The sequence below is a fragment of the Eleutherodactylus coqui genome, chromosome 1 (assembly GCF_035609145.1).
Source record: "Eleutherodactylus coqui strain aEleCoq1 chromosome 1, aEleCoq1.hap1, whole genome shotgun sequence".
Classification (NCBI taxonomy): Eukaryota; Metazoa; Chordata; class Amphibia; order Anura; family Eleutherodactylidae; genus Eleutherodactylus; species Eleutherodactylus coqui.
Window position 1 is genome coordinate 537,915,528 of NC_089837.1, and position 25,419 is coordinate 537,940,946.

General features: G+C 47.0%; 1 protein-coding gene across 1 annotated transcript in view; it reads right to left on the bottom strand.

Moving 5' to 3' along the window:
• Nucleotides 1-25,419, bottom strand: part of LOC136592449 (zinc finger protein 773-like) — a 107,929-nt gene that overhangs the window by 24,945 nt on the left and 57,565 nt on the right. Inside the window, exons 4-8 of the mRNA XM_066588601.1 lie at nt 17,472-17,595; nt 4,977-5,068; nt 4,818-4,893; nt 4,631-4,722; nt 4,384-4,480 (exon numbers count right to left, since the gene is read on the bottom strand). Of these exons, the coding sequence (XP_066444698.1) occupies nt 4,384-4,480; nt 4,631-4,722; nt 4,818-4,893; nt 4,977-5,068; nt 17,472-17,595 (481 nt within the window). The remainder of the gene's footprint in view (nt 1-4,383; nt 4,481-4,630; nt 4,723-4,817; nt 4,894-4,976; nt 5,069-17,471; nt 17,596-25,419) is intronic.

Below are 25,419 nucleotides of genomic sequence, written 5' to 3' on the forward strand. Positions count from 1 at the left end.
AAGTTGCCTGGTGACTGCCTTTAGATATTGTTTCGCAACAATGGCCCATCTTTCTATTGACATATTAATATCCAGGTCTTTCTCCCATTTTTCCATATAAGGTAGTTTGCCATCTCCTGTCGGGTCATTCAGGATACTATAAACCAGAAATGCCCTTTTTCATAGGGTCTCGTAAGCATAATCTCTCAAAGATGGTTATATCCGGGAGAACCCGAGCTAGCTGGAGTGAGCTCATAAAATGAAAAACTTGATTAACCCGGTAGTTTTCGGAGGGAGAGGGATTAAACCTAGCTTTGAATTGGGCCAAAGTCAGCAGGCGGAAATTCTCTATCAGGTGGTAGAGGCTAGTTACTTCATTAATTTTTCACTACTGAAAATGGACCAGGTCCAGGCTTGGTGGAAATCGTACATTTGGGATCAGGACCCCTGTAACATTTCTGTAGCAAGAGTATAGGCAGACCCCAGTAACATTTCTGTAGCAAGAGTATAGGCTAACCCGTGTAACATTTCTGTGAACCCCTCAAACCTTTCAGTACCAAGTGTACAGGCGGACCCCTGTAATATTTCTGTAGCAAGAGCGTAGGCAAACACCTGAAAAAATTTGGTTACCAAGACTGTAGGCGAAGGACGGAAAAAATAGTTAGATAATAGTATAAGCAAGGGCCTGAAAAATTGGTGTACCAAGAGTACAAGTGTACCCCTGAAAAATTGCTCAACCGCGAGGGCAGGTGAAACCCATAAACATTTTTTAAAGATACAGCTCGCTGTTGCTTAATTTGTAACAGAGCCTGGAGACAGCCCTGTGAAAAAAAATAGGTTTCTGTTAAAGTATAAATACTTTTGAAACTTTGAAAAGTTGAAAAAAAAACCTTTTAAACAGGGCCTTTTGGGCCACAGAAAAATTGGCAGTTCAGCGTGATGACATGCTGTTTTAGGAGGAGGAGTAGGAGTAATAATATTCGAGAGTGATTGACGAAGCTAATTCCCCCTTTTTTTGTGGTGATAGAGGATGCATTTTTCTCCTGTTGCAGTGAAAAGAATCATTAGGTTCCGCTGCTTTCCGTTGGTGGAGAAGAAAAGTCTGGGGAAATCCAGCCTTTGTTCATCTTTATGAGTGTAAGCATGTCGGCACTGGCAGTTGACAGGCGGGTACGCTTATCTGTGATGATTTCCCCAGCTGCACTAAACACCCTCTCTGACAAGACACTAGCGGCAGGGCAGGCCAGCACTTCCAGGGTGTACAGCACAAGTTCATGCCACGTGTCCAGCTTTGACACCCAAAAGTTGTATGGAGCAGAGGCATCATGGAGGATAGTGGTACGATCGGCTACGTTCTCCCTCACCATCTTTTTACAGTGCTTCCTCCGACTCAGCCTTGACTGGGGAGTGGTGACACAGTCTTGCTGGGGAGCCATAAAGCTGGCAAAGGCCCTGCATGCTCTGGACATGCTGCCCGATCCCAGCGCCTCCCCTGCTAGTTGGCCCTCGGAACTGCGTCTTCTGCCACTAGCGCTGTCAGATGGGAAGTTTTGCATCACTTTTTCCACCAGGGTCCTGTGGTATTGCATCACTCTCATACCCCTTTCCTCTTCGGGAATGAGAGTGGAAAAGTTCTCCTTATACCGTGGGTCTAGAAGGGTGTACACCCAGTATGCATCTAACGCAAGGGTCACAGGAAAGGCAGCCTAACATGAAGTCAGCCATGTGTGCCAGGGTATCAGTACGCAACGCATAGCTGTCCTCACTAGGAGGATGACTTTCAGGATCTACCGCCTCTTCAGCCCATACACGCCGAACAGATGAGAGGCAAGCAGCATAGGTACCCTCTGTAGTGTGGCCAGCTGTCTCTTCCCCCTCCTCCTCCCCCTCCTCCAAAACGCACTGAGATATAGACATGGGGGTGGGCTAGCAAGCGACATACTGTCATCCCCCGTCTCCTGTTCCAACCACAAAGCATCGGCCTTTATGCTTAGCAGCGAACTTCTCAGCAGGCACAGTAGTAGGATGGTAATGCTAATTAGGGCCGCATCGCCGCTCACCATCTGGGTAGACTTCTCAAAGTTTCCAAGAACCTGGCAGATATCCGTCATCCATGCCCACTCCTCATGAAAGAATTGCGCAGGCTGACTACCCCTCTGCCACCCATGTTGCAGCTGGTATTCCACTATTGCTCTACGCTGCTCGTACAGCCTGGCCAATATGTGCACCGTAGAATTCCAGCGTGTGGGCACGTCGCACAGCAGTCGGTGCTCTGGCAGCTGAAACAGACGTTGCAGGGTCCTCAGGGTGGCAGCGTCCTTGGTGGACTTGCGAAAATGTGCGCAGACGTGGCGCACCTTTCCGAGCGGGTCAGACAAGTGGGGGTAGTTTTTCAGAAACCGCTGAACCACAAGATTAAAGACGTGGGCCAGGCATCGCACGTGTGTGAGGCTGCCGAGCTGCCACCAGGTTACGGCCGTTGTCACACACGACTATGCCCGGTTGGAGGCTCAGCGGCGAAAGCCAGAGGTCGGTCTGCTCTGTCATACCGTGCAACAGCTCAGGGGCCGTGTGCCTCTTGTCACCTAAGCTGATTAGTTTCAGCATGGCTTGCTGACGCTTGCCAACCACTGTGCTGCCACGCCGCGTGACACCGACTGCTGGCGACGTGCTGCTGCTGACACATCTTGATTGCGAGACAGAGGTTGCGTAGGAGGAGGAAGAGGAGGAGGACGGTGGTTTAGTGGAGGAAGCATACACCGCCGCAGATACCAGCACCGAGCTGGGGCCCGCAATTCTGGGGGTGGGTAGGACGTGAGCGGTCCCAGGCTTTGACTCGGTCCCAACCTCCGCCAAGTTCACCCAATGTGCTGTCAGGGAGATATAGTGGTCCTGCCCGCCAGTACTTGTCCACGTGTCCGTGGTGAAGTGGACCTTCCCCGTAACCGCATTGGTGAGGGCACGTATAATGTTGCGGGAGACGTGCTGGTGTAGGGCTGGGAAGGCACATCGGGAAAAATAGTGACAACTGGGGACCGAGCAGCGTGGGACCGCCGCCACCATCATGTTTTTGAAGGCCTCCGTTTCCACAAGCCTGTACTGCAGCATCTCCAGGTAGATTAATTTGGCAATGTGCACGTTTAAAGCTTGTGCATGCGGGTGGGAGACGGTGTATTTCCGCTTTCGCTCCAACGTTTGTGTCAGCGACAGCTGAACGCTGTGCTGAGAGACATTGCTGGATGGAATGGAGGACGGTGGAGGTGAGGGTGTGGGTAAGGGTGGGAGACGCTTGTGCCAGCGTCCTGGGAGGGGGATTGGATCTGTGTGCCAGGTTGAGGCACAGGGGGAAAAGACAGTGGTGTGACCCGGAGGCGGTGAATGGCCTTCGTCCCACCTTGTGGGGTGCTTGGCTATCATATGCCTGCGCATGCTGGTGGTGGTCAGGCTGGTAGTGATGGCTCCCCGGCTGATCTTGGTGTGACACAGACGCTTGCCACAAGGGGGTGCTTTGGGAAACAGTTGGGGGATTCTTCGCTCTGGCCCTGCCTCTACCCCTGGCCACTCCACTGCCTCTTCCAACCTGTACTGCTGCTGCCCTGTCCTCAGTAGCCTTAGCAAACCAGGCGAGGTCAGTCACCCGATCGTCCAGCAACTCTTCCTCCAAATCCTCTGTGCGCTCCTCCCTCGGACTTACTGCCCTTACTATAAGCTCTTGAGACAGTTGCCGGAAGTTCCCAGCCTCATCACCCGGACTCTGGGAACTTTCCAAAGGTTGGGCATTGGTCACGACAAACTCCTCAGGTGAGAGAGGAACAGTTTTTTCCCACACAGTGCAGGGACCTGAAAACAGTTCCTGGGAGTCTGCCTGCTCAGAATATGTCATTTTCATTAAACTGAGGAGGCTAGGAGGAAGCAGGAGCAGCCAGAGGATTCAGGGTTGCAGTCCCTAGGCTGAGAGTAGTGGACTGCGTAGGAGACGGGGTGGTCGATACATTGCTGGACGCATTTTCTGCCATTCACGTCAGGACCCGCTCGCACTGCTCTGTTTGTAATAAAGGTCTACCACACGGACCCACAAAATGTCATATGAAGCTGGGGAGGCCAGAAACTTGCTCTCTCCTAATCCCTCAGCAGCCGGCTGTGATTCACTTCGCCCGCGTCCACTTCCTAGACCCTTACCCTGGCACGTCACAGCAGGAAGTGGTAATGCCTTCACCGCATGTTTATTGGCTAGAAAATGGCGCTAAGCACGCGGGGAAGGAAATGCAATTGACTCGAGTACCGCGTGGTGTTCGTCTCGAGTACCCTAATACTCAAACGAGCATCAAGCTCAGACGAGTGTGCTCGCTCATCTCTAATGGTGAATAAGGGGGTTAAGAAACCATCAAGTTAATAATTGCATACCTGTAGGAACTTCCTCCTCCACTTCACTCTTCCACGGGTGATCAACCCTCATCCTCTCTTCTTCTACCTCCACTTTAATATCCGTCACATCTTCACCCTGATGTGTCATATGGAACAATTAAGTACAATATGGTGGAGAGACGGAAAGTCTAACAAATCACCCAAGAGACTGCCAAAGTCTATGACTGTGGGACCAAAGGGCTCCCCACCCCTACATAGCCGTACTACAGGGCTCAGCACCATCTACCTGCTGGGTCTCCAGGACATCTTCCTCTGGACAGCCCTGGGAATACAGACAGCTGGGACATCTCTCTGGTGGGTTTCTTTCCATAAGTCCATCTGTAGAGACACGCAGTAATGTAATAGATATAAGCATGTGGTGAACAGATGATGGGAGCATCTAGGTGACCCCAATGACCGTCTCCCCTCCTTACACTGCTGATCAGCCCTTCTATCCGGCTCTTCTGCTTCATCTTTAACCTCAACCTTAATCTCCATCAAATTATCACCCTAAACAGAGAAGAAGGATGTAACATGTTCTTTGGTTCCATCGTTTTATGGTCAGATTCTGGTAAGACCTCAGCACCATCTACCTGCTGGTTCTCCGGGACATCTTCCTCTGGACAGTCCTGGAAATACGAAGGATGGGGACATCTCTCTGGTGGGTTTCTCCTCCTGAATCCATCTGTGGAGGGGTACAGTGATAGATACATGAGCCATATAGCAGGTTATACTAAAATAATAAACTGAAATATACTTGGCCCTTTGTGGCTACCAGGATCCAGTTCTGCAGCTGCGCTGCGTCCCAGTGATTGTTATGAGAGATGATGTCACAGGGAATCAGGTGACTACTCCAGCCAATGAGTCATGTTCCCGTGCTCCTGGCATCAAGGAGCTCACATCGGTCCCAACAATCTCTGAGACAACAGCGGGGATACAGCACTGGATCCAGTAGCCATGGAGGAGTAAGTATATTTCAGTTCAGCCTGCCCTACTGAAGTGGTTTGGTCCAGTTAGTGGACAGCTCCTTTAAAGAGATGGAGAACCCCCATGCTCCTTTGCAGTAAGATGCATGGACCTATTAGGCAACAGGCGTCAACTGATTAAACAGTTCCGACCTGTGAGGCCCAGCTTCCACAAGAGCCCTGAAGTGTCCCGTGGTGTCCGCACAAGATCTGTCAGACCTATAAGCCTCCAATTTGGAGGCCAAAGCAATGCTTCAAACATTCTAAACAATTTCTGCATAATCCTGCAGGGGGTGCTGCCATTAAGGAATCCTAGTGCTACAAAGGGGTACTTATCTGTACAATGTTAGGTGGTATGTGACACATCTACATGAAGCCAGGATTGGAGGCTTCCTAGAAGAATAAGATATTATCAGGATCAGCAGATGTAGATTGGTCACGGATTAGTTTGGTTTTGAGCCAAATCCAGAGGAGACAATTGTTGTAACCCTTCCCACCCTTTAATCCCACCAGTTGGGAAGTAGGCTTCGCAGTGGGGTCCCCAGAATGTTACTAAGGAAGTGGTTTCAGTATTCTGGAAGCTGACACTACTTTAAGCCTAGGTACAGTATCAGACAGTGTGAATACAGTCAGACAGTCTGGGTTGAGGTAGATGGAGCATTTCAGCAATGGAATAATGCCAAAGATCGGGTCATGGAGAACAGCTTCAGTACGGATGGGCAGGCCAGAGGTCAAGAAAGGCAGCAGACAGAAGTTATCCATGGGTAACACGCTATTGATGGGGGGGGGGGGGGGGGGGTATTAGTGAAGTGCACACTGGCTCTATAAGAATGCAGCCAAGCGCTTGCCCTCCAGATCAGATTCATAGCTAAAGCAGATATTGAAGCTTGGCGTTTGTGAAGGAGAAGAGAAGTCTGCATGTCGCAGCCACCGGAGGGCTCGAAACAGTGGTCCCTGACGCAGATTGTAACAGTGCCCCCATAAGCCTCCTTTTTGATCTGAAAAGAACAATGCTTCCCTGTTTTTGAAAAGGTTCCTAGGAATTCTTTTCGAGAATTCCCCCCATACTCTTCCATTCCACCAAATAAAACAATTTTCCTCTCACTTCCTTGACAGCGAGAATGTATTTTGCTTCAAATTCTTTTTCTGTTCGGTAGGTACAGCAAAAAACAACAACCGCTTTAAGAAGTGATTTTAAATGAGAGTTTTAAGACGAGACATGTGGAAGGATTAGATATCCTCAAGGATGCTGATAGTTGGAGTTTGTATGTAACCAAATGTATCTGTTTAACGGAGTAGCCAAGTCCACATCCTCATTGGTGGGGTTAAAGGGTGAATACCAGGATGCCTCAGGCTCAGGAATTGGCATAGAAATCTTGTGAAAACTTTATAGAAATATACATGTAAGCTCACTGTATACTAATACGCCTTATAAAAACCTGTTTCTGGATCCACGGATGCCTAACAGTCAGCAGAAGATTAAAGCTATTCACAGAATACTAACAAATAATTACTTTAACTATGGGAATGATTTTTATCTACAAACTAGAGAGACTGCAATTGGTACCAGCTTTGCCTCCAGCTACCTAACTTATACATTGTGGTTTTCAAAGTCAGTAATTTCATATTAGATATATAGAGAACATTTTAAATATTTGTGAAGGTTCACATGTAGCGTTAACCCTTTGCAATCCAATTTTGGATTCAGAGTTTCCTAGGGGGCTTTCGCTTTCTGCCATTATACAATGTCGCCGTCTGCTGGTTAGAGCCAGTACTGCGGTATGGGACATGCTGGAGAGGCCCCCGGACAACAGAGCGGCCAGTAATATACAGTAAGAATACCCTGCCGGACGTCTTCTGACAATGGAGCTGTGTACAGCCTTCAATCAGAATGTCGTCAGACAGTGGATTGGAAAGGGTTAAAGGAATTCTTAGACCTTTTAAATAAGAACGATTGGGGGTTGGAGTTCATGTAAGGAGCAGATAGTGTTTTTAGATGCTATATACAAGTTTAGTCAGAGCTAAACTATGAGGAAATATGCATGTCAAATATGTAAACATATGCGCACATATACTGCAAATAAACATATCTAACTCCTTGACATAATTGGAAAAAAAGTAATAATAATAAAAAAAATCAGCCTGAAAAAGAAAACTCATAAAAAACAAATATTTCTAAATGAATATTGAAAAATAGTAGTATTTTTCCCTTCAGAACGCTCTTGCTCTGTCAGTTATTTTCGGCTTCTTCCGGCAGCTGAAGATGGCCCCACAAAGCACTTATAATCTATGAAGCAGAAAATGCGAGTACTCTTTAAAGGAGATGTCCCGCGCCGAAACGGGTTTTTTTTTTTTTAACCCCCCCCCCCGTTCGGCGCGAGACAACCCCGATGCAGGGGTTAAAAAAACCACCCGCACAGCGCTTACCTGAATCCCGGCGGTCCGGTGACTTCAATACTTACCGCTGAAGATGGCCGCCGGGATCTTCTACCTTCGTGGACCGCAGCTCTTCTGTGCGGTCCACTGCCGATTCCAGCCTCCTGATTGGCTGGAATCGGCACGTGACGGGGCGGAGCTACACGGAGCCCCTCTCTGGCACGAGCGGCTCCATAGAAGAAAGCTGAAGACCCGGACTGCGCAAGCGCGGCTAATTTGGCCATCGGAGGCCAAAAATTAGTCGGCACCATGGAGACGAGGACGCTAGCAACGGAGCAGGTAAGTATAAAACTTCTTATAACTTCTGTATGGCTCATAATTAATGCACAATGTACATTACAAAGTGCATTATTATGGCCATACAGAAGTGTATAACCCCACTTGCTGCCTCGGGACATCTCCTTTAAGTACCTTTGGGGCCTGAGATTCAAACTCATATCTTCTAAACCCATTCTCAACATTTTGTCTACAAATTCCCCTCCATATGGAGCATGGATAGCTAAAAACCTTAATTCCCTTTAATGGTGATCTTTAAAATGGTGTAAAAAAAACTGGGATTATCAAACGCCCTAATATTATAAATATGCTCTGCAACCCTTTTTTCCAAAAATCTAGAAGTCCTTCTTATATATTGTTTCTTGCATGGACACTCAGTTACATAAATTACATTCTCACTACTAGGCAAGTAACAACTGTAATATGTGTTACACATCTATCTGTAACTACTCTAATTTGCAGGTCTAAATACTCTTTTATGAACCTACCGATGTTGGAAGGTGATGAACTTCAAATTATAAGTATTAATGTTTAGTTCTTGCAGAAAACTCTCCAATTCTGCCTTTGAGCCTTCTCATACCAGTAAAAATAAAAATAAATAAATCTTGTTACTTGTAAAGCACCAACGTATTCTGCAGCGCTTTCAGGTAATTTATTTAATACCTCCCACCAAGCTGGGTACTCATTTTACCGCCCTCGGAAGGATGGAAGGCTGAGTCGGCTACCTGAACCAGGCAGGGATTGAACTTGCAACCTTCTGTTCATGAGAGACAGCTTAGGACTGCATATCTGCTGCCTTAGCACGCTGCGGCACACAAGGCTATGTACAGGTATGATCCACCATTATCATCGTGTCCGTGGGGTCTCCTGTTCTGTGACCATGCAGAAACCAAAAATGACAACAGCACGCAAAATAAATTTAGTATCAGAGGTACACATATCTATAATCAATACTCTAACCACATTAAATAATGCAAAGTTCTTCGTATATAATTTGATCAAATTACATTGGCCCATCTACCAATGCCCAGGTGACCGCGCTCTCAGATGGGTCCTAACTAGAGATGAGCGAGTATACTCGCTAAAGGCAATTGCTCGAGCATTGCCTTTAGCGAGCATCTCCCCCGCTCGAGACAGAAGGTTCGGGTGCCAGCGCGGGGGAGCGGTGAGTAGCGGCTGTCAGCAGGAGGGAGCGGGGGGGGGGGGGGGGGGGAGGGAGAGAGAGATCTTCCCTCCGTTCCTCCCCGCAGCTCCGTGCCCGCTGCCGGCACCCGAACCTGCAGTCTCGAGCGGGGGAGATACTCGCTAAAGGCAATGCTCGCTCAGGTTGAGATTTACCACCTGGTATTAGCATTAGGACTAGAGATGAGCGAGCGTGCTCGTTCGAGAATTAGGGTGTTCGAGATGCTCGTTACTCGAGATGAGCACCACGCGGTGCTCGACTCCATTACATTTCCTTCCCTGAGAAATTTGCGCGCTTTTCTGGCCAATAGAAACACAGGGAAGGCATTACAACTTCCTCCTGTGACGTTCCAGCCCTATCCCACCCCCCTGCAGTGAGTGGCTGGGGAGATCAGGTGTCACCCGAGTATATAAATCGGCCCCTCCCGCGGCTCGCCACAGATGCACGCTGAGAGAGATCAGGGAAAGTGCTGTCTTGCTGTAGCTGCTATAGGGAGAGTGTTAGGTGTTATTTTAGTCTTCAAGAACCCCAACGGTCCTTCTTAGGGCCACATCTGACCGTGTGCAGTACTGTTGAGGCTGCTTTTAGTAGTGTTGCACAATTTTTTTTTTTTTTAATATATCGGGCGTGCAGACCATAGCGGCCTCAGTCTGCAGTCATTTTACAGAGTATAGGGGCAGTACTGGTGAGGCAGGGACAGTGGTACAGGGAAAGAGGTATACTGGCTATATAGGCAGTGGGCTTTTTCAAAAAAATTGGGGAAAAATACTATATTTGGGCTGCCTGTGACCGTCTTCAGTTTACTGCGTGTCTGCTGGGGGTAGTAGTCGCTAATTAATACCCAGCTAAGCGTTACAGCAGGCTTGCGCATAATTGATCCTGGCTCTGCTGTGTCCGTTACATGATCGCCGTCATCCCGCCAGAGGGAAACAGTATACATATATACGCTGCATACGGTGTCTGTCTGGTTTTTCACCTCACCATTTTAAACAATTGAAGCTAAATACTTAAGGTCTGCCACTGGCCTTTGGCCACTTGACTGGTTCTGCGCTGTGAATTCCAGTAGCTCAGTCATACGCACCTAGGTCTCACTACAGGCTTGCGCATAATTGTTTCCTGGCTCTGCTGTGTGCTTCGTAAGCAAAGTCAGCCTCCAACCACAGGCCAATAAGCGGCACATTTAATTACAGCGTTCTGTTTCTGCTCTACTCGTAATACACCATGCTGAGGGGTAGGGGTAGGCCTAGAGGACAGGGGCGAGGATGCGGAGGCCCAAGTCAGGGTGTGGGCACAGGCCGAGCTCCTGGTCCAGGTGTATCGCAGCCGACTGCTGCGGGATTAGGAGAGAGGCACGTTTCTGGCGTCCCCAGATTCATCTCACAATTAATGGGTCCACGCGGTAGACCTTTATTAGAAACTGAGCAGTGTGAGCAGGTCCTGTCGTGGATGACAGAAAGGGCATCCAGCAATCTATCGACCACCCAGTCTTCTCCGCCGTCCACAGCTGCAACTCTGAATCCTCTGGCTGCTGCTCCTCCTTCCTCCCAGCCTCCTCACTCCATGAAAATGACACATTCTGAGGAGCAGGCAGACTCCCAGGAACTGTTCTCGGGCCCCTGCCCAGATTGGGCAGCAATCGTTCCTCTCCCACCTGAGGAGTTTGTCGTGACCGATGCCCAACCTTTGGAAAGTTCCCAGGGTCCGGGGGATGAGGCTGGGGACTTCTCAAGAGCTTTCAGTGGGTGAGGAGGATGATGACGATGAGACACAGTTGTCTATCAGGTGGGACGAAGGCCGTTCACCGCCTCCGGTTTGCACCACTGCCTCACCCGTGTGCCCCAACCTGCCACTGAGATCCAACCCCCCTCTCAGGACACAGGCACGACCGTCTCCCGGCCTGCACCCACACCCTCACCTCCGCTGTCCTCGGCCCCATCCAGCAATGTCTTTCAGCGCAGCGTCCAGCCGTCGCTAGCGCAACTGTTTGAGCGCAAGCGCAAGTATGCCGCCACACACCCGCACGCTCAAGCGTTAAACGTGCACATAGCCAAATTGATCAGCCTGGAGATGCTGCCGTATAGGCTTGTGGAAACGGAGGCTTTCAAAAACATGATGGCGGCGGCGGCCCCGCGCTACTCTGTTCCCAGTCGCCACTACTTTTCCCGATGTGCCGTCCCAGCCCTGCACAACCACGTCTCCCGCAACATTGTACGCGCCCTCACCAACGCGGTTACTGCCAAGGTCCACTTAACTACGGACACGTGGACAAGCACAGGCGGGCAGGGCCACTACATCTCCCTGACGGCACATTGGGTGAATTTAGTGGAGGCTGGGACAGAGTCAGAGCCTGGGACCGCTCACGTCCTACCCACCCCCAGAATTGCGGGCCCCAGATCGGTGCTGGTATCCCTGCTCCTCCTCCTACGCAACCTCTGTCTTGCAATCAAGATGTGTCAGCAGCAGCAGCACGACGCCAGCAGTCGGTGTCACGCGGCGTGGCAGTACAGCGGTGGGCAAGCGTCAGCAGGCCGTGCTGAAACTACTCAGCTTAGGAGAGAAGAGGCACACGGCCCACGAACTGCTGCAGGGTCTGACAGAGCAGACCAACCGCTGGCTTTCGCTGCTGAGCCTCCAACCGGGCATGGTCGTGTGTGACAACGGCCGTAACCTGGTGGCGGCTCTGCAGCTCGGCAGCCTCACGCACGTGCCATGCCTGGCCCACGTCTTTAATTTGGTGGTTCAGCGGTTTCTGAAAAGCTACCCACGCTTGTCAGACCTGCTCGGAAAGGTGCGCCGGGTCAGCGCACATTTCCGCAAGTCCACCAAGGACGCTGCCACCCTGCGGACCCTGCAACATTGGTTTAATCTACCAGTGCACCGACTGCTGTGCGACGTGCCCACAAGGTGGAACTCTACGCTCCACATGTTGGCCAGGCTCTATGAGCAGCGTAGAGCTATAGTGGAATACCAACTCCAACATAGGCGGCGTAGTGGGAGTCAGCCTCCTCAATTCTTTACAGAAGAGTGGGCCTGGTTGGCAGACATCTGCCAGGTCCTTGGAAACTTTGAGGAGTCTACCCAGATGGTGAGCGGCGATGCTGCAATCATTAGCGTCACCATTCCTCTGCTATGCCTCTTGAGAAGTTCCCTGCAAAGCATAAAGGCAGACACTTTGCGGGGGAAGACAGTATGTCGCTGGATAGTCAGAGCACCCTCATGTCTATCTCAGCGCGTTTTGGAGGAGGAGGGGGAGGAGCATGAGGAGGAGGGGGAAGAGACAGCAGGGCCCACTGCTGAGGGTACCAATGCAACACATGGCTGTCCTCACTAGGAAGATCACTTTCAGGATCCTCCTCCTCCTCCGGCTATACACGCTGAAAGGATGAACAAAGCCTGGATTCGCCCAGACTTCTCTTCTCCACCAGCGGACAGCAGCGGTACCTAAACAATACGTAGGCTGCACCCGCGGATGGAAGCATCGTTCTCTATCACCATAAAAAACGGGGACCTTTTAGCTTCATCAATCTGTGTATTATATTCATCCTCCTCCTCCTGAAACCTCACGTAATCACGCCGAACGGGCAATTTTTCTTTGGCCCACAAGGCTCAGTCATATGACTTTTGTAAACAATGTTTATACGTTTCAATTCTCATTAAAGCGTTGAAATTTGCACCTGAACCAATTTTTATTTTAACTGGGCTGCCTCCAGGCCTAGTTACAAATTAAGCCACAGTAAGCTAAGTGATTAACAAGTTTCACCTGCCCTCTTGGTTGGGCATGGGCAATTTTTCTGAGGTACATTAGTACTGTTGGTACACCAATTTATTTGGGCCCTCACCTACAGTGTAATCCTAGTAATTTTTATGGGCTTCGCCTGCACTCATGGTACTGCAAGGTGTGTGGGGTTGGCCTACACTTTTGCTACATAAATGTAACTGGGGCCTTGTCTATACTGCAACTACTGAAATGTAAAAAAGAGACTGTTATCTCCCTAAACTGCTGCAAGGGGAATGTTACTGTGGCCTGTCTTGACTGCTACTACTACTGAAATGGAACTAATACTGTGCTCCCCCTATACTGCTGCTTCGGAATTGTTACTGGGGTCTGTCTAGACTGCTACTATTACTGAAATGGAACTAAGACTGTGCTCCCCCTATACTGCTGCTTCGGAATTGTTACTGGGGCCTGTCTTGAGTGCTACTATTACTGAAATGGAACTAAGACTGTGCTCCCCCTATACTGCTGCTTTGGAATTGTTACTGGGGTCTGTCTAGACTGCTACTATTACTGAAATGGAACTAAGACTGTGCTCCCCCTATACTGCTGCTTCGGAATTGTTACTGGGGCCTGTCTTGAGTGCTACTATTACTGAAATGGAACTAAGACTGTGCTCCCCCTATACTGCTGCTTTGGAATTGTTACTGGGGACTGTCTTGAGTGCTACTATTACTGAAATGGAACTAAAAATGTGCTCCCCCTATACTGCTGCTAGTGATATGTTACTGGGGTCTGTCCCTAATGCTACCGCTGAAATGTTACTAATTCTGGGCTCTGCCTATACCGCTGCTAATGCTATGTCACTGGGGTGTGGAAACGGAGGCTTCCCAAAGACATGATGGTGGCGAGGCCATTTCCCACCAACGCGGTTACTGTTAAGGTCCATATAACCACGGACACGTGGAGAGGGCACGTAGTGCCTCAAAAACATCCCCCTCCTCCTCCAATAATGAAAACATTCTTGGCAAATACCTTTGCATTGGTCCGTCTGGTGGCAGTCCAAGAATTTCACCTTTAACGACACAACAAGAGAGCCCCCCCCCCCATGGCCCACTTAATCCTGGCCACATTCCGAAAACCAACTAAATAAAACCAAGCTACTAGGTCTGCAGTCGCCACCACATTCCCATCAACGCGGTTACTGTTAAGGTACATATTACCAGTCTGACTGGGGCATGCACTGTGGGCCGAAGCACACCTGTATTGTATGTGACGTTAGCTCTGCTGAGCAGGGCACTGCAATGGGATAAATTTATGTACCGCCGGTGGGTTCCAGAGAGCCACCCATGCTTTGGGTCCACACGGACTTCACATTAGGGATTTGTATCTGCCTGTGTCTATGTATTAAAAACACCGGTCAGACTGGGGCATGCAGTGTGGGCCGAAGCCCACCTGCATTTAATCTGACGTTACCTCAGCTGTGCTGGTGTTACGTGTGCTGCTGAGACATGTTGTACTATTGTGATTCCAGCAGCACAGCACTCTCAGGGTTAATGATTGAGCTGGCTGGGTGTTGAACTTTCTGCTAGCCAATCCCCTGGATCTGTGCTCACATATAAACCCAGCCCTGGTCAGTCTGTATGGCCCCTCAGGTGAGCAGTCATGAATGCTTGTCTGGTGAGGTTTGCAGTGTGATCTGGTTCATGTCCGTTTGTACGTTTAAATTCTGTCATTCTGTTTTGTGTTAGTTTGCTGTGTGACCGGCAATCTATGTAATGTCCTGTTGCAGCGTGCGGTGTGAACGGTGTCCGGTTCTGCTGGACTCCTGGTTAGTGTAGGGACTAGCAGTATAACCAGGAGCCGTGAAGTGGCCTGCTAGCTTTCAACATCTTGTACGACATGTCAACTAATACCTGGTATTTATATTCAGCTTCCTATCTGTTACTAGTGGTTGCATGTTGTATGCAGTGTATTCTGGGTCTGTCATGTGGCATGTGAATGCATCCTGTTCTGGTGCGTGGCTCCTAGGATCAGCTAGGGCCCAGATCCGAAGACCGCTGGGCTGCCCTTATTGGGGCAATGTCCCCGCTTAGGTAGGGCCACTGTCATCCTCCCTTGTAGCACAGGGTCAGTTGCCTGAAACCGGTGTGAGTCCCATGTGACCCTGGTGATACCCGTGTGCGTCCCCTTTGGTCACGATCGTGTGGGTCCCGTGCTTTGCCTGCCCATACGATCGTAACAGCTGGGCAATGCAATGGGATTTATTTATGTAACGCCGGTGGCTTCCTGGGACCCACCCATGCTGTCGGTCCACACGGAGTTGTACCTGCCTGTGTCTACTTATAAAGAACCCCGGTCTGACTGGGGCATGCAGTGTGGGCCGAAGCCCAGCTGTATTTAATCTGACATTAGCTCCACTATCCGGGGCACTGCATTGGGACAAACTACAGGAGCAATACAGCGCAAATGAGACGTGCACAGCTACGCTAGCATTGGAGTCCGCTGTAGGCACGCTATTGCTGAGGGTTTGTGCAGAGGCCTATGTCCTGGGTGCAGTGAAAGTCCACTTCCTGCCTAGGATTGTTGAAGCTGGGGGCCGAGGCCTATGCAGTGGGCGCGGTGCAAGTCTGCCATGTTTGGCCGCTCAGATCAATTTTTTGTTCATGTCTTGGGCTTCCTAGGACCCACCTATGCTGTTGGTTCCCACTTAGTTCCCATCGTGGTGTTTAACCTGTCTGGCACAAAGGCACTGACTGACTTGGGTAGGGGGCAGAGCGCTGACGGCTTTCCCCTTGCAGTGTGGATTGAGCTATGCGACACCTTGACAGAATGAATACTGTGTGGCACATGGATTCCCCATTGCTATGCCCACGTTTGCAGCTCCTGACGGAGGTGGCACAGGATTGGAGTTCTCATTGCTTCTGTACAACATTGTGGGCTATCGCCCCGCCCCTTTTAAAGAGGGTCACTGCCTGGCCCTGCCAACCCTCTGCAGTGTGTGCCTGCAGTTCCTCCTCATAGCAGACACACTTATAAATAGACATGAGGGTGGTGTGGCTATGAGGCCAGCGTGTGGCATGAGGGCAGCTGAAGGCTGCGCAGGGACACTTTGGTGTGCGCTGTGGACACTGGGTCGTGCGGGGGGGTTGGGCACCATGTAACCCAGGAGAAGTGGCAGTGGAGTGTCCCGCAGGCAGTGCTTGCGCTTTGTTGGAGGTAGTGTGGTGCTTAGCTAAGGTATGCCTTGCTAATGAGGGTTTGTCAGAAGTAAAAATTGTTGGGGGGGGCACTCTTGCCGCTATTGTGGCTTAATAGTGGGACCTGGGACCTTGAGATGCAGACCAACATGTAGCCCCTCGCCTGCCCTATCCGTTTCTGTGTCGGTCCCATCACTTTCTTAAATTTCCCAGATTTTCACAAATGAAAACCTTAGCGAGCATCGGCGATATACAAAAATGCTTGAGCCGCCCATTGACTTCAATGGGGTTCGTTACTCGAAACGAACCGTCGAGCATCGCGGGAAGTTTGACTCGAGTAACGAGCACCCGAGCATTTTGGTGCTCGCTCATCTCTAGTTAGGACCCATCTGAGCTTGGTCACCTGGACGTTGGTACATGGGCCAATGTAATTTGATCAAAATATATACCAAGAACCTTGCATTATTTAATGTGGTTATAGTATTGATTATAGGTATGTATACCTCTGATAGTAAATTTATTTTGCGTTCTCTTGCCATTTTTGCTTTCTGCTTCTACTGTCTTTGTGTGTCTGCCTGTATGTGTCTGTTTGTCTGCATCTGCCTGTCTCACTCTGTCTGTGTGTCTGTCTGTCTGGGTATTTGTGTCTGTCTGTGTGTGTATATGCGTGTCTGTGTGTATGTCTGTCTGTCTGGGTTTGTCTGTTTCTCTCTGTCAATGTATGTATGTGTCTGTATCTGTCTGTGTGTGTCTGTCCATCTGTGTGTGTTTCTGTCTGTGTATGTAAGTGTGTCTGTCTGTCTATGTATAGGTGTCTGTGTGTGTATATGCGTCTGTGTGTTTTCTTTGTCTGTATATATTTATCTGTGTGTATGTGTGTGTGTCTGTCTGTGGTTTGTGTGTGTTTCTATCTATCTGTGTGTGTCTGTCTTTGTCAGTCTGGTTGTCTGTTTGTCAGTCTGGGTTTGTCTATCTGTGTCTCTCTGCCTGTGTGTTTCTGTGTATCTGTCTGTGACTGTCTGTCCGTCTGTTTGTCCATATCTGTCTGTAAATGTCTGTCTGTCTATCCATGTGTGTCTCTGTTTCTGTCTGTGTGTATATGTGTGTCTGTCTGTCTGTCTCTGTTTGCGTGTTTATGAGTCTGTGTGTGTGTATAGGTGTCTGTATGTATGTCTGTCTGTGTATATGTGTGTGGGTCTGTTTTTGTCTGTGTATATGTGTCTGTATGTTTGCCTGTGTGTGTGTGTCTATCTGTGTGTGTCTGTCTCTGGCTGTGTGCATTCGCCTGTGTGTGTGTCTGTGTGTTTTCTTACCTGATATTATAAGAGGCCGGTGCTCTTCCATCATGATGTCTTTGTACAGATCTCGGTGCCCCTCTAAGTACTCCCACTCCTCCAAGGAGAAATAGACTGTGACATCCTGACACCTTATGGGAACCTGATAAACAGATACAAACTCAAGAAATTCAGGGTTAAGCATGGAATTGTTGCTCTATCCTGGCTTCCATAGTGTAATTAGCGCACACTCGGCGACAGAGCAGACCATAATTTAGTGGGTTATTCCACATTTCTGTTGTAGTATGACTTGTATATCTCCAATGGATTATGAAAAAGGCCCGGTTTACCAGAAGGAGGCGTACGTATGCTTTATCAAATACAGCAAAACCTGCAAATGCACTGAGCATGACAAGCTGTGGCCATGCATAAAGGCCCACTTGCAAGTAACGATTATCGCTCAACAATCGTTCAAACAAACAAATTTGAGTGAAAATCAGAGTGAATGCGAAGAAAAAAATAAATTTAAAATCGCTCACTTGTCTTTCCGTTTGAACATTGTTGGATAGCGGGCTTCTCATCCTGTGTAAACGCTCCACGCTTAGCGCTTCCTACAGGGGGTGAAGCGCTTAGGGAGAAGCGAATACGAAGCCCACAATCCAGCGGCAAGTCTGTGTAAACACTTTGCACAAGTGCTGAGAACTTTAGCAGTGATGTCAGCACTTGTGCAAATGTTTAGACAACTGTTGGCCTGTGTAAAGGTTCCATAAGACATAAGGGAGTCCCAGGAAATCTAGGGCAACTCATACAGTTGTTATATGCGAACCAAGAGGCCACGTCGGGACCTCCAACGGTAACGTGGAATGGTTCAGAATCGGTAAAGGCGTACGCCAAGGCTCTGCATTGTTCAACCTCTATGCAGAGGCGATCTTGAGGCAATGCAATTTAGATGAATCCAGCATCAAAGTCAAGATCGGTGGAGGAAACATCAACAATCCAGGATTTGCAGACGATACAACAATGCTGGCAGAAAATCAGGAAGATCTTAGACAACTGATACTAAAACATTACAGAAGGATGTGAAGAAGCGGCCTGCACTTTTGATTATCAAGACAACTAAGATCAAGACAACAGCGGGAAACGGCACAGGAAAAATCAAAACCAAAAATGAACAAATCATAACAGTTCAAGACTTCCTCTGATCGAAAATCAACCACAATGGAGAATCGGGACCCGAAATGAAACAAATAACGCTAGGGCGGAGCGCAATGATACGTGTATCTGCAAAAACAAAGACATAAGCATTGCAACGAAATGCCGGATCGTCAATGCAATTATCTTCCCAATCACAACTTACACCTGCAAAAGTTGGACACTGAAGTATACGGACCGGAGGAAGATTGATGCCTTTAAAAAATTGGTGCTGCTCCTATGAATTCCTTGGACCATCAAGATCACAAAACAAAACAGTCCCAGACTGCATGAAACCAAAGCTTTCATTGGAGGGCAACATTATAAAACAGAGACTCTCATACTTCGGCCACATAGTGCAAGCTAATTTATTAGAAACATCAATTATACTAAAAAGTGGTCAGCGGCAAGAGAAGACTGGGCCGCCAAAGAATGTGCTGGCTTGCTACTATCAAAGCCAACACCAACAGGCAAACAACCGAACTGAGAGAAGCCGTACAAAACAGGACTGCATGGAGATCCATAAAGTGTCCGAGAGGTGCAGACTAAACGGATAGAGAGACCTACTATTCCAGCTGTAGCGCACTTGCTGTTGTCACAGTCTGCCATTATTGGATCTAGTTACTAGTTTGAGACTAAATATTAATATGTTTGTTCTGCACAGAATGATCCACATTTATTCATGCAGAGTAATTGGTGCGAATTACACCGAAGGATGCATTTGTTGGAATTTCTTACTAGGCCATCTATGAGTGGCTCCACATCTTCTCCACTAACTTTCATCTTACTTCTACCTTTCCTTGGATGAATGATTGCCACAGCAGCTGGGGCACGCAGTGTCAGCAGCAATCAGCTGTTTTACCTTACTATCAGATGCGCTGTGCACCGGGCTCCAGTGTCTACAACAGCAATAAGCTGCGGATGGGGAAATGATATTGTGGAAGGAGGTGGAGAGACCGTGTACCTGTTTCCCTGAAAATAAGACATAGCATAATTTTCCAGGATTTTTGAGGATGCTTGAAATATAAGCCCTACTCCAAAATTAAGTGTTGCTTACAGTTAATTTAAAAAAAGTCAATTTAAATAGTGTCCAGGCAGCTATATATGTAAAAAACTTAAATCTTTTTGAGCAAAAATTAATATAAGACACTGTCTTATTTTCGGGGAAACATGGTACACTTGTATGCAGGGAGGGGAGTGATGTTATTTACATGGGACTGTATGTTGGAGGGAATGTTTTTTTTTTCTACATAGGACTATAGTATATATCCACATGTGACTCCAGTGTGTAGTATGGCTCAGACCTCAGAAATGAAGGAGCGCCTTGTGGATTTGGGGGCCTCCATTTTATTGGGACATTTTCCAGGAACCATTTGAGGCTTGCAGAGGTTTTAAGCTGCCTAGACATAAGAAACAGCCCTCAAAAGACGCCATTTTGTAAACTATACCCCTCAAGGATTTCATAAAGCGGTATATTGAGTGATTTGACCCCCACAGGACTTTACATTTGTTCCTAAAACATATAGGTTTGGCTCAAATGTTCAATTTTCACAAAGGGCAACAACAGATAAAAAATAAATCACCCCACGATTTGCTATCCAATTTTTGTCCAAGAAGAGAAATGCCCCATAGGTGGATATTATCTGCCATTTTGGCACTGGCGGGGTTCACAAGGGAAAGAGCGTCATTTGGCTTTTGGTACTCAGATTTTGCTGGAATAATTTTTGGCCACCATGTTACAACTGCAGAGCTACTGAAATTCCCCCACAGTGACTCTGATCTTGGAAACCAGACCCCTCAGAAATATATCAAGGGGTGAAGTGAGTGTTCTCTCACCACAGTGTTTGGCAGTATTTGTTAGTATTGGGCTAGAATAAAAACACATAGATTAGTCCTCATTGTCTTTATTTTCCCAAGGGCCATAAGTGAAAAAGCATCACAAAATCTGTTACCCAATTTCCTCCAAATACAGAAATGTCTCACAGGTCGATGTAAACTCTTGTTTGGGTGCATGGTGGAGTTCAGAAGGGGACGAATGCAAATTTTGCTGAAATAATTTTTGGATACCACGTCACATTTGCAGAGCCTCTATAGTACCCAAAACAGTGGAATCCAGTTTGGAAACTACACTCTTTAGGGACATCTTCTATGGGTATAAGTGGTGGTAGTTTTGTTTGGAGTCTTACAGACAGGTCAGTTTATAACAAGGTTAGTATATAAGCTGTGCAGAGGAAATCAGGAAAGGAGGAATGAGAACAAAGCAATTCTGTTGTGGCGCAGACTTCATTTTTACCGCACGGTATAAATAACATGTTCCCTTTATTTTGCGGGTCAGTACGATTACAGCGATACCAAATTTATGGAGGCGTTTTTAAATAGTTTACTACTTTTGCTCAGTAAAGGAATCTTCCATCGCCATATTCCAAGAGCTGTAACTTTTTATTTTTCCATTTGCGGTGCTGCGTTAGGACTTGTTTTTTCAAGATGAACTGAAACTTTCATCGGTTCCCTTTTTAGGATACAGACAACTTTTTGATAGCTTTACATTGCATATTATGGGAATTGAGGTGGACATTGCTTTATATTTATCCTTAGGTCATTCACCATGCGGTATAATTGACATGTCAACCTTATTCTGTGGGCCAGTATGCTTACGGTGATACCAGATTTATATAGACTTTATTTTTAAGATTTTACTACTTGAGCCCAATAAAAGCATTTTTTTCATAGAAGAAAAAATTCTTGCATCATTATATTCAGTGAGCCATAACCATTTTACTTTTCTGTCACTGGAGGTGTGTAAGGGCTTCATATTTGCAGGATCGTTGATTGTTGATGTTTTCATTAATACCATTTTGGGGTGCAAATGACTTTTTGATCAAAAACAATTCTGGGATTTTTTTTATTTTTATGGTGATTAGTGTATGGGATAAATAAGTTTTATAGTGCAGGTCATTTATATTTTTAGGAGGAAGAGGGGAATGGTGTTTTACATATGAAAACATTCAACACCATTTTTTTCGTCCTACAAGGGGACTTGAAGCTTTGATTGTCCGATCTCTTAAATAATAAACTGCACTTACGTAGTGCAGTATATTGTATCGAAGTGTCACTTTTCTTTAGAACATTTTTATTTTGTTCAGGACAAATCATGAAGAACACAAGTGCTTCAGGCATGCAAATGCCAGTTACATGGTAGATACGAGATATTGTTTAAATTGTGTCCAAAAAAGGTTTTTCTTTTTATTACAGAATCATCAACATTACATAAACAACAAATGAACAAGAATAACCACAATTTGCTCTCCATAGGACTATTGGCTGTATTTTGAAAGCCAAATGTTCCCCATTTTTTTGATATTTCGGCAAATTATTAGATCGAGTTGCCATCAATTCTTCCATTGATGTGCGAGGTCAGTAAATCACAGAGGTCTTCTATTCTCAGAGGCTGCACGTTTTTCTATTGTTAGGAAAGATGCAGACATTAAATATAATATATCACCTAAGTGGGTCGTGTATCCCTTCCAGGTGTAAAAGAAGGAGGGCGATCTCAGGACAATTGGTGATATTAAGACTTCAAATTTTTTGAATCATGAGAAATAGTTATTTTCAATAGGTAGATAAACATGGGCATTCCCAGAAAATGTGAAGCAGGGAGTACTTACAGCTGCAACCCCTCCAGCAGTCGTCGCACTCGCATAGGCCTCTTATTATTGAGAGACACCGAAGTTAAATACCATCTTGTAACAATTTTAATATAGACCTCGAACTTACAGAGGCAGCGTTAGTCCAACTGGCTAGTGTCGAGAAATTTACTACGTGGACCCCTCAAACTAATAATTTTAAAAAATACCTTTTATTAGAATTAATTAAAAAGAGGAAGAACAAACACACATTAACTAGATAAGTAAGAAAAAAATCTAGACTCAGTTGATGCCACTCAAATCAACAGATAAAGACCAAGTGCGCTGGCTTAAAAAGGTCAATCCAGCTTGGTCTTCAAAAGTGACAAATTTGTCTGAAATGTATCACGATTTGTTACGCAGGTGTCATTTTGGTGATAAAACCATGACATGTGCGAGACCAAATATATTACATAACCCAACGCGTTTCCTCCACACCGTGGGTTCTTCAGGGGTTCGGTATATCAATTCCCAGGGGTAGACTTTGTGGTGGCTTAGTTAGGATAGAGAGTTGGTTATTTAGCCTCCCAGTATCCAAAATGACCTTAGCAATAAAAGGACATAGGATACATGCAAACAGAAAAAAAGATCTGTTTTGGTCTGACAGATACGACCAAGTTGTTAGCCTATGGTCGTAATCAGAGAAATATATATTCCAATGAGGCTATTATTTTGAAAATCCCACACCAACACTAGCCGGAACTAGTGTGGAATTTAGAACAATTCTATTCTCCTAGATGGAGTCTAGCCGGAATGATATATTCCGATTACAGAATTGCGCCGTTCAATAAGCTCCCTAAACTGCTATTTCAAGCACTCCAAAACTGAAAAGCATGGTTGTAAAGATAAACCTATGCTGCCTATAAGGATGCCTAGTAATAAGGTATTCAAGTTAGAGCCTATGATGACTGAAAGAAAATAAATGAAAAAAACGGCGGCATGTCAGTCCTGCTGTCAGCCCACCACCAGGACTGACATGCCGCCGGTTTTTTCATTTAATTCTAATAAAAGGTATTTTTTAAAATTATTAGTTTGAGGGGTCCACGTAGTAAAATTCCTAATATAGACCTCGAGAATTCCATAGCCTCTAGTTGATGTTGTCGAGAGTTTAAATGCTGCTTCCCAAATTCCCTCGTCTATGACTGCTTTCAGGTCTTTTTCCCAGTTTAGGATATGGATTTTTTTGCTCATTAAATAGTTATCAGTCAGACAGTCATACACCGCTCCTATCTGGGATTTGCTTATTGGAAAGTCTGCTTTCAGAAACTTAGAGACTATTATGGGGATTGTGATTCTACTAACAGTTGTTGAGAGGAGGAAAGATCTAATCCTGTAGTATCTTAGGCTTTCACCTTCTGGAAAGTTGAATATTTCCCTGAGAACCTCAAAGGGTATTATAGCCTCGCCTTCTACGATATCATCTAAATGATGTAACCCTCTTGATTTCCAAGAACTCAGACTCAGATCCTTAATGAAGAACTCCAGTATTTCTATGGGGATGAGAGGACTATTTAATTGAGGGAATGGGCCAAGATTTTTGATCAGGTATTTCCATGCATTCAGAGAAGCCCGTACTGTGGGGGACGTCACAGAATATTTAAAATGGGGGGGGGGGGGGGCGTGGCCTGGACGGCACTGATGGCGGACGTCTACTGAGGGGCTCTGCTTCTGAAAACCACCCCAAGCAACTTACAGTGACTCCAGAAGGCTGCAACTCTTCACAAAAGCGACTGTACCCAGCAATGTCACGGCGGAGGCAGACCAAACCAGGTCCCAGACGTCTGACTGAGTTCTTCTTAGCGCGCGGCACAGCAGAGGAGCAGGAGATGGAGGAGGCAGTGGCCGGGTGTGGACGCGGTCACAGGCACCCTCATAGGAGCTGACAGCCACAGATCATCAAGAGCAGGGGAGAGGAAAGATGGCCTCTACAAGCACACTGAAGAAGGGGAGGGGTCAGGCAGCACAACGCCATCTTCTCTCACTCAATCAGCACAGGAAGATGAGGGCACTTCTACAGTATTCCCTAGATCCAGCCCAGAAAAAAAGCAGACCCAGAAGGGAAGAACCCTCACATAATAGCTTCAGTCACACTAGAAGCGAAGCTAAGAGACATAATGCTAGCACTCAGAGGCTGTCTGAAAAATGACCTCACAGAACCTAACACCAGAGTCAGCTCTACCATAGTGAATTTAGGTGACAGAATGGATCATTTAGAGAACAAGACCTGTGAAATAACAGTCTCGCACAATGAGCTGATAAATGCACATTACAAGTTGAAGGAAGACTTCGAACTTCTTAAACAAAAAATGGCTGATTTGGAAGACTACAAAAGGTGTGATAATATTAAGTTCAGAGGGATTCTGGAAGCAGTGAGACCAGAAGAGCTCAATAAATTCATGCAAGAACTCATAATATCTCTCTTACCAAATTCTAAACCAGAGAAGCACATCCTGGATAGAATTCATAGACTCCCTAAACCTAAAAATATTCCAGAAAATATTCCCAGGGAGGTGATAGCCAGAGTGCACTTCCACCACATTGAAGATGACCTAGTAAAGATATCAAGGAACCTTAAAGAGCTCCCCAACCATTTGGAAACATATAATTGTACTCTTGCCAGTTATAGCCTCTTTGCCTTGAATGGCGCTGCCTCGCCTGATGTGTCCAGTACTAAGTGTACAGAAATAAGTGTCTTATGCTGTTGAATGATGCAGTTTTACAGCGCAGTTCGAAAGAGCAGGAGACAGGTAAAATCCACAACCATTCATAGTCTAGAGGATAATACTCTCCTCTTTGCACTGATCTCCATCACTGTCCTTCAATCAAGACTTAACACTTTCTTTCAACGCCCAGCCTGAACTCACTCCATCCACATCAGCCCCTTCCTCCTCTCCTCACCCATGCATGGCTCCCATGCACTTTTGAACTTTCTTAGACGCCTCCAACCCCCCATACCACCAAGAAACACCGTGACCACCCGCACAAATCCCCTAACCACGTGCTTACCCTCGCTACCTTGCTACTCCTAGTCGCAGGAGACATATCCCCAAACCCAGGCCCGCGATGTACTGCTCTCTGCCAAAATGCCCCATTCAAATGTGCCCTTTGGAATT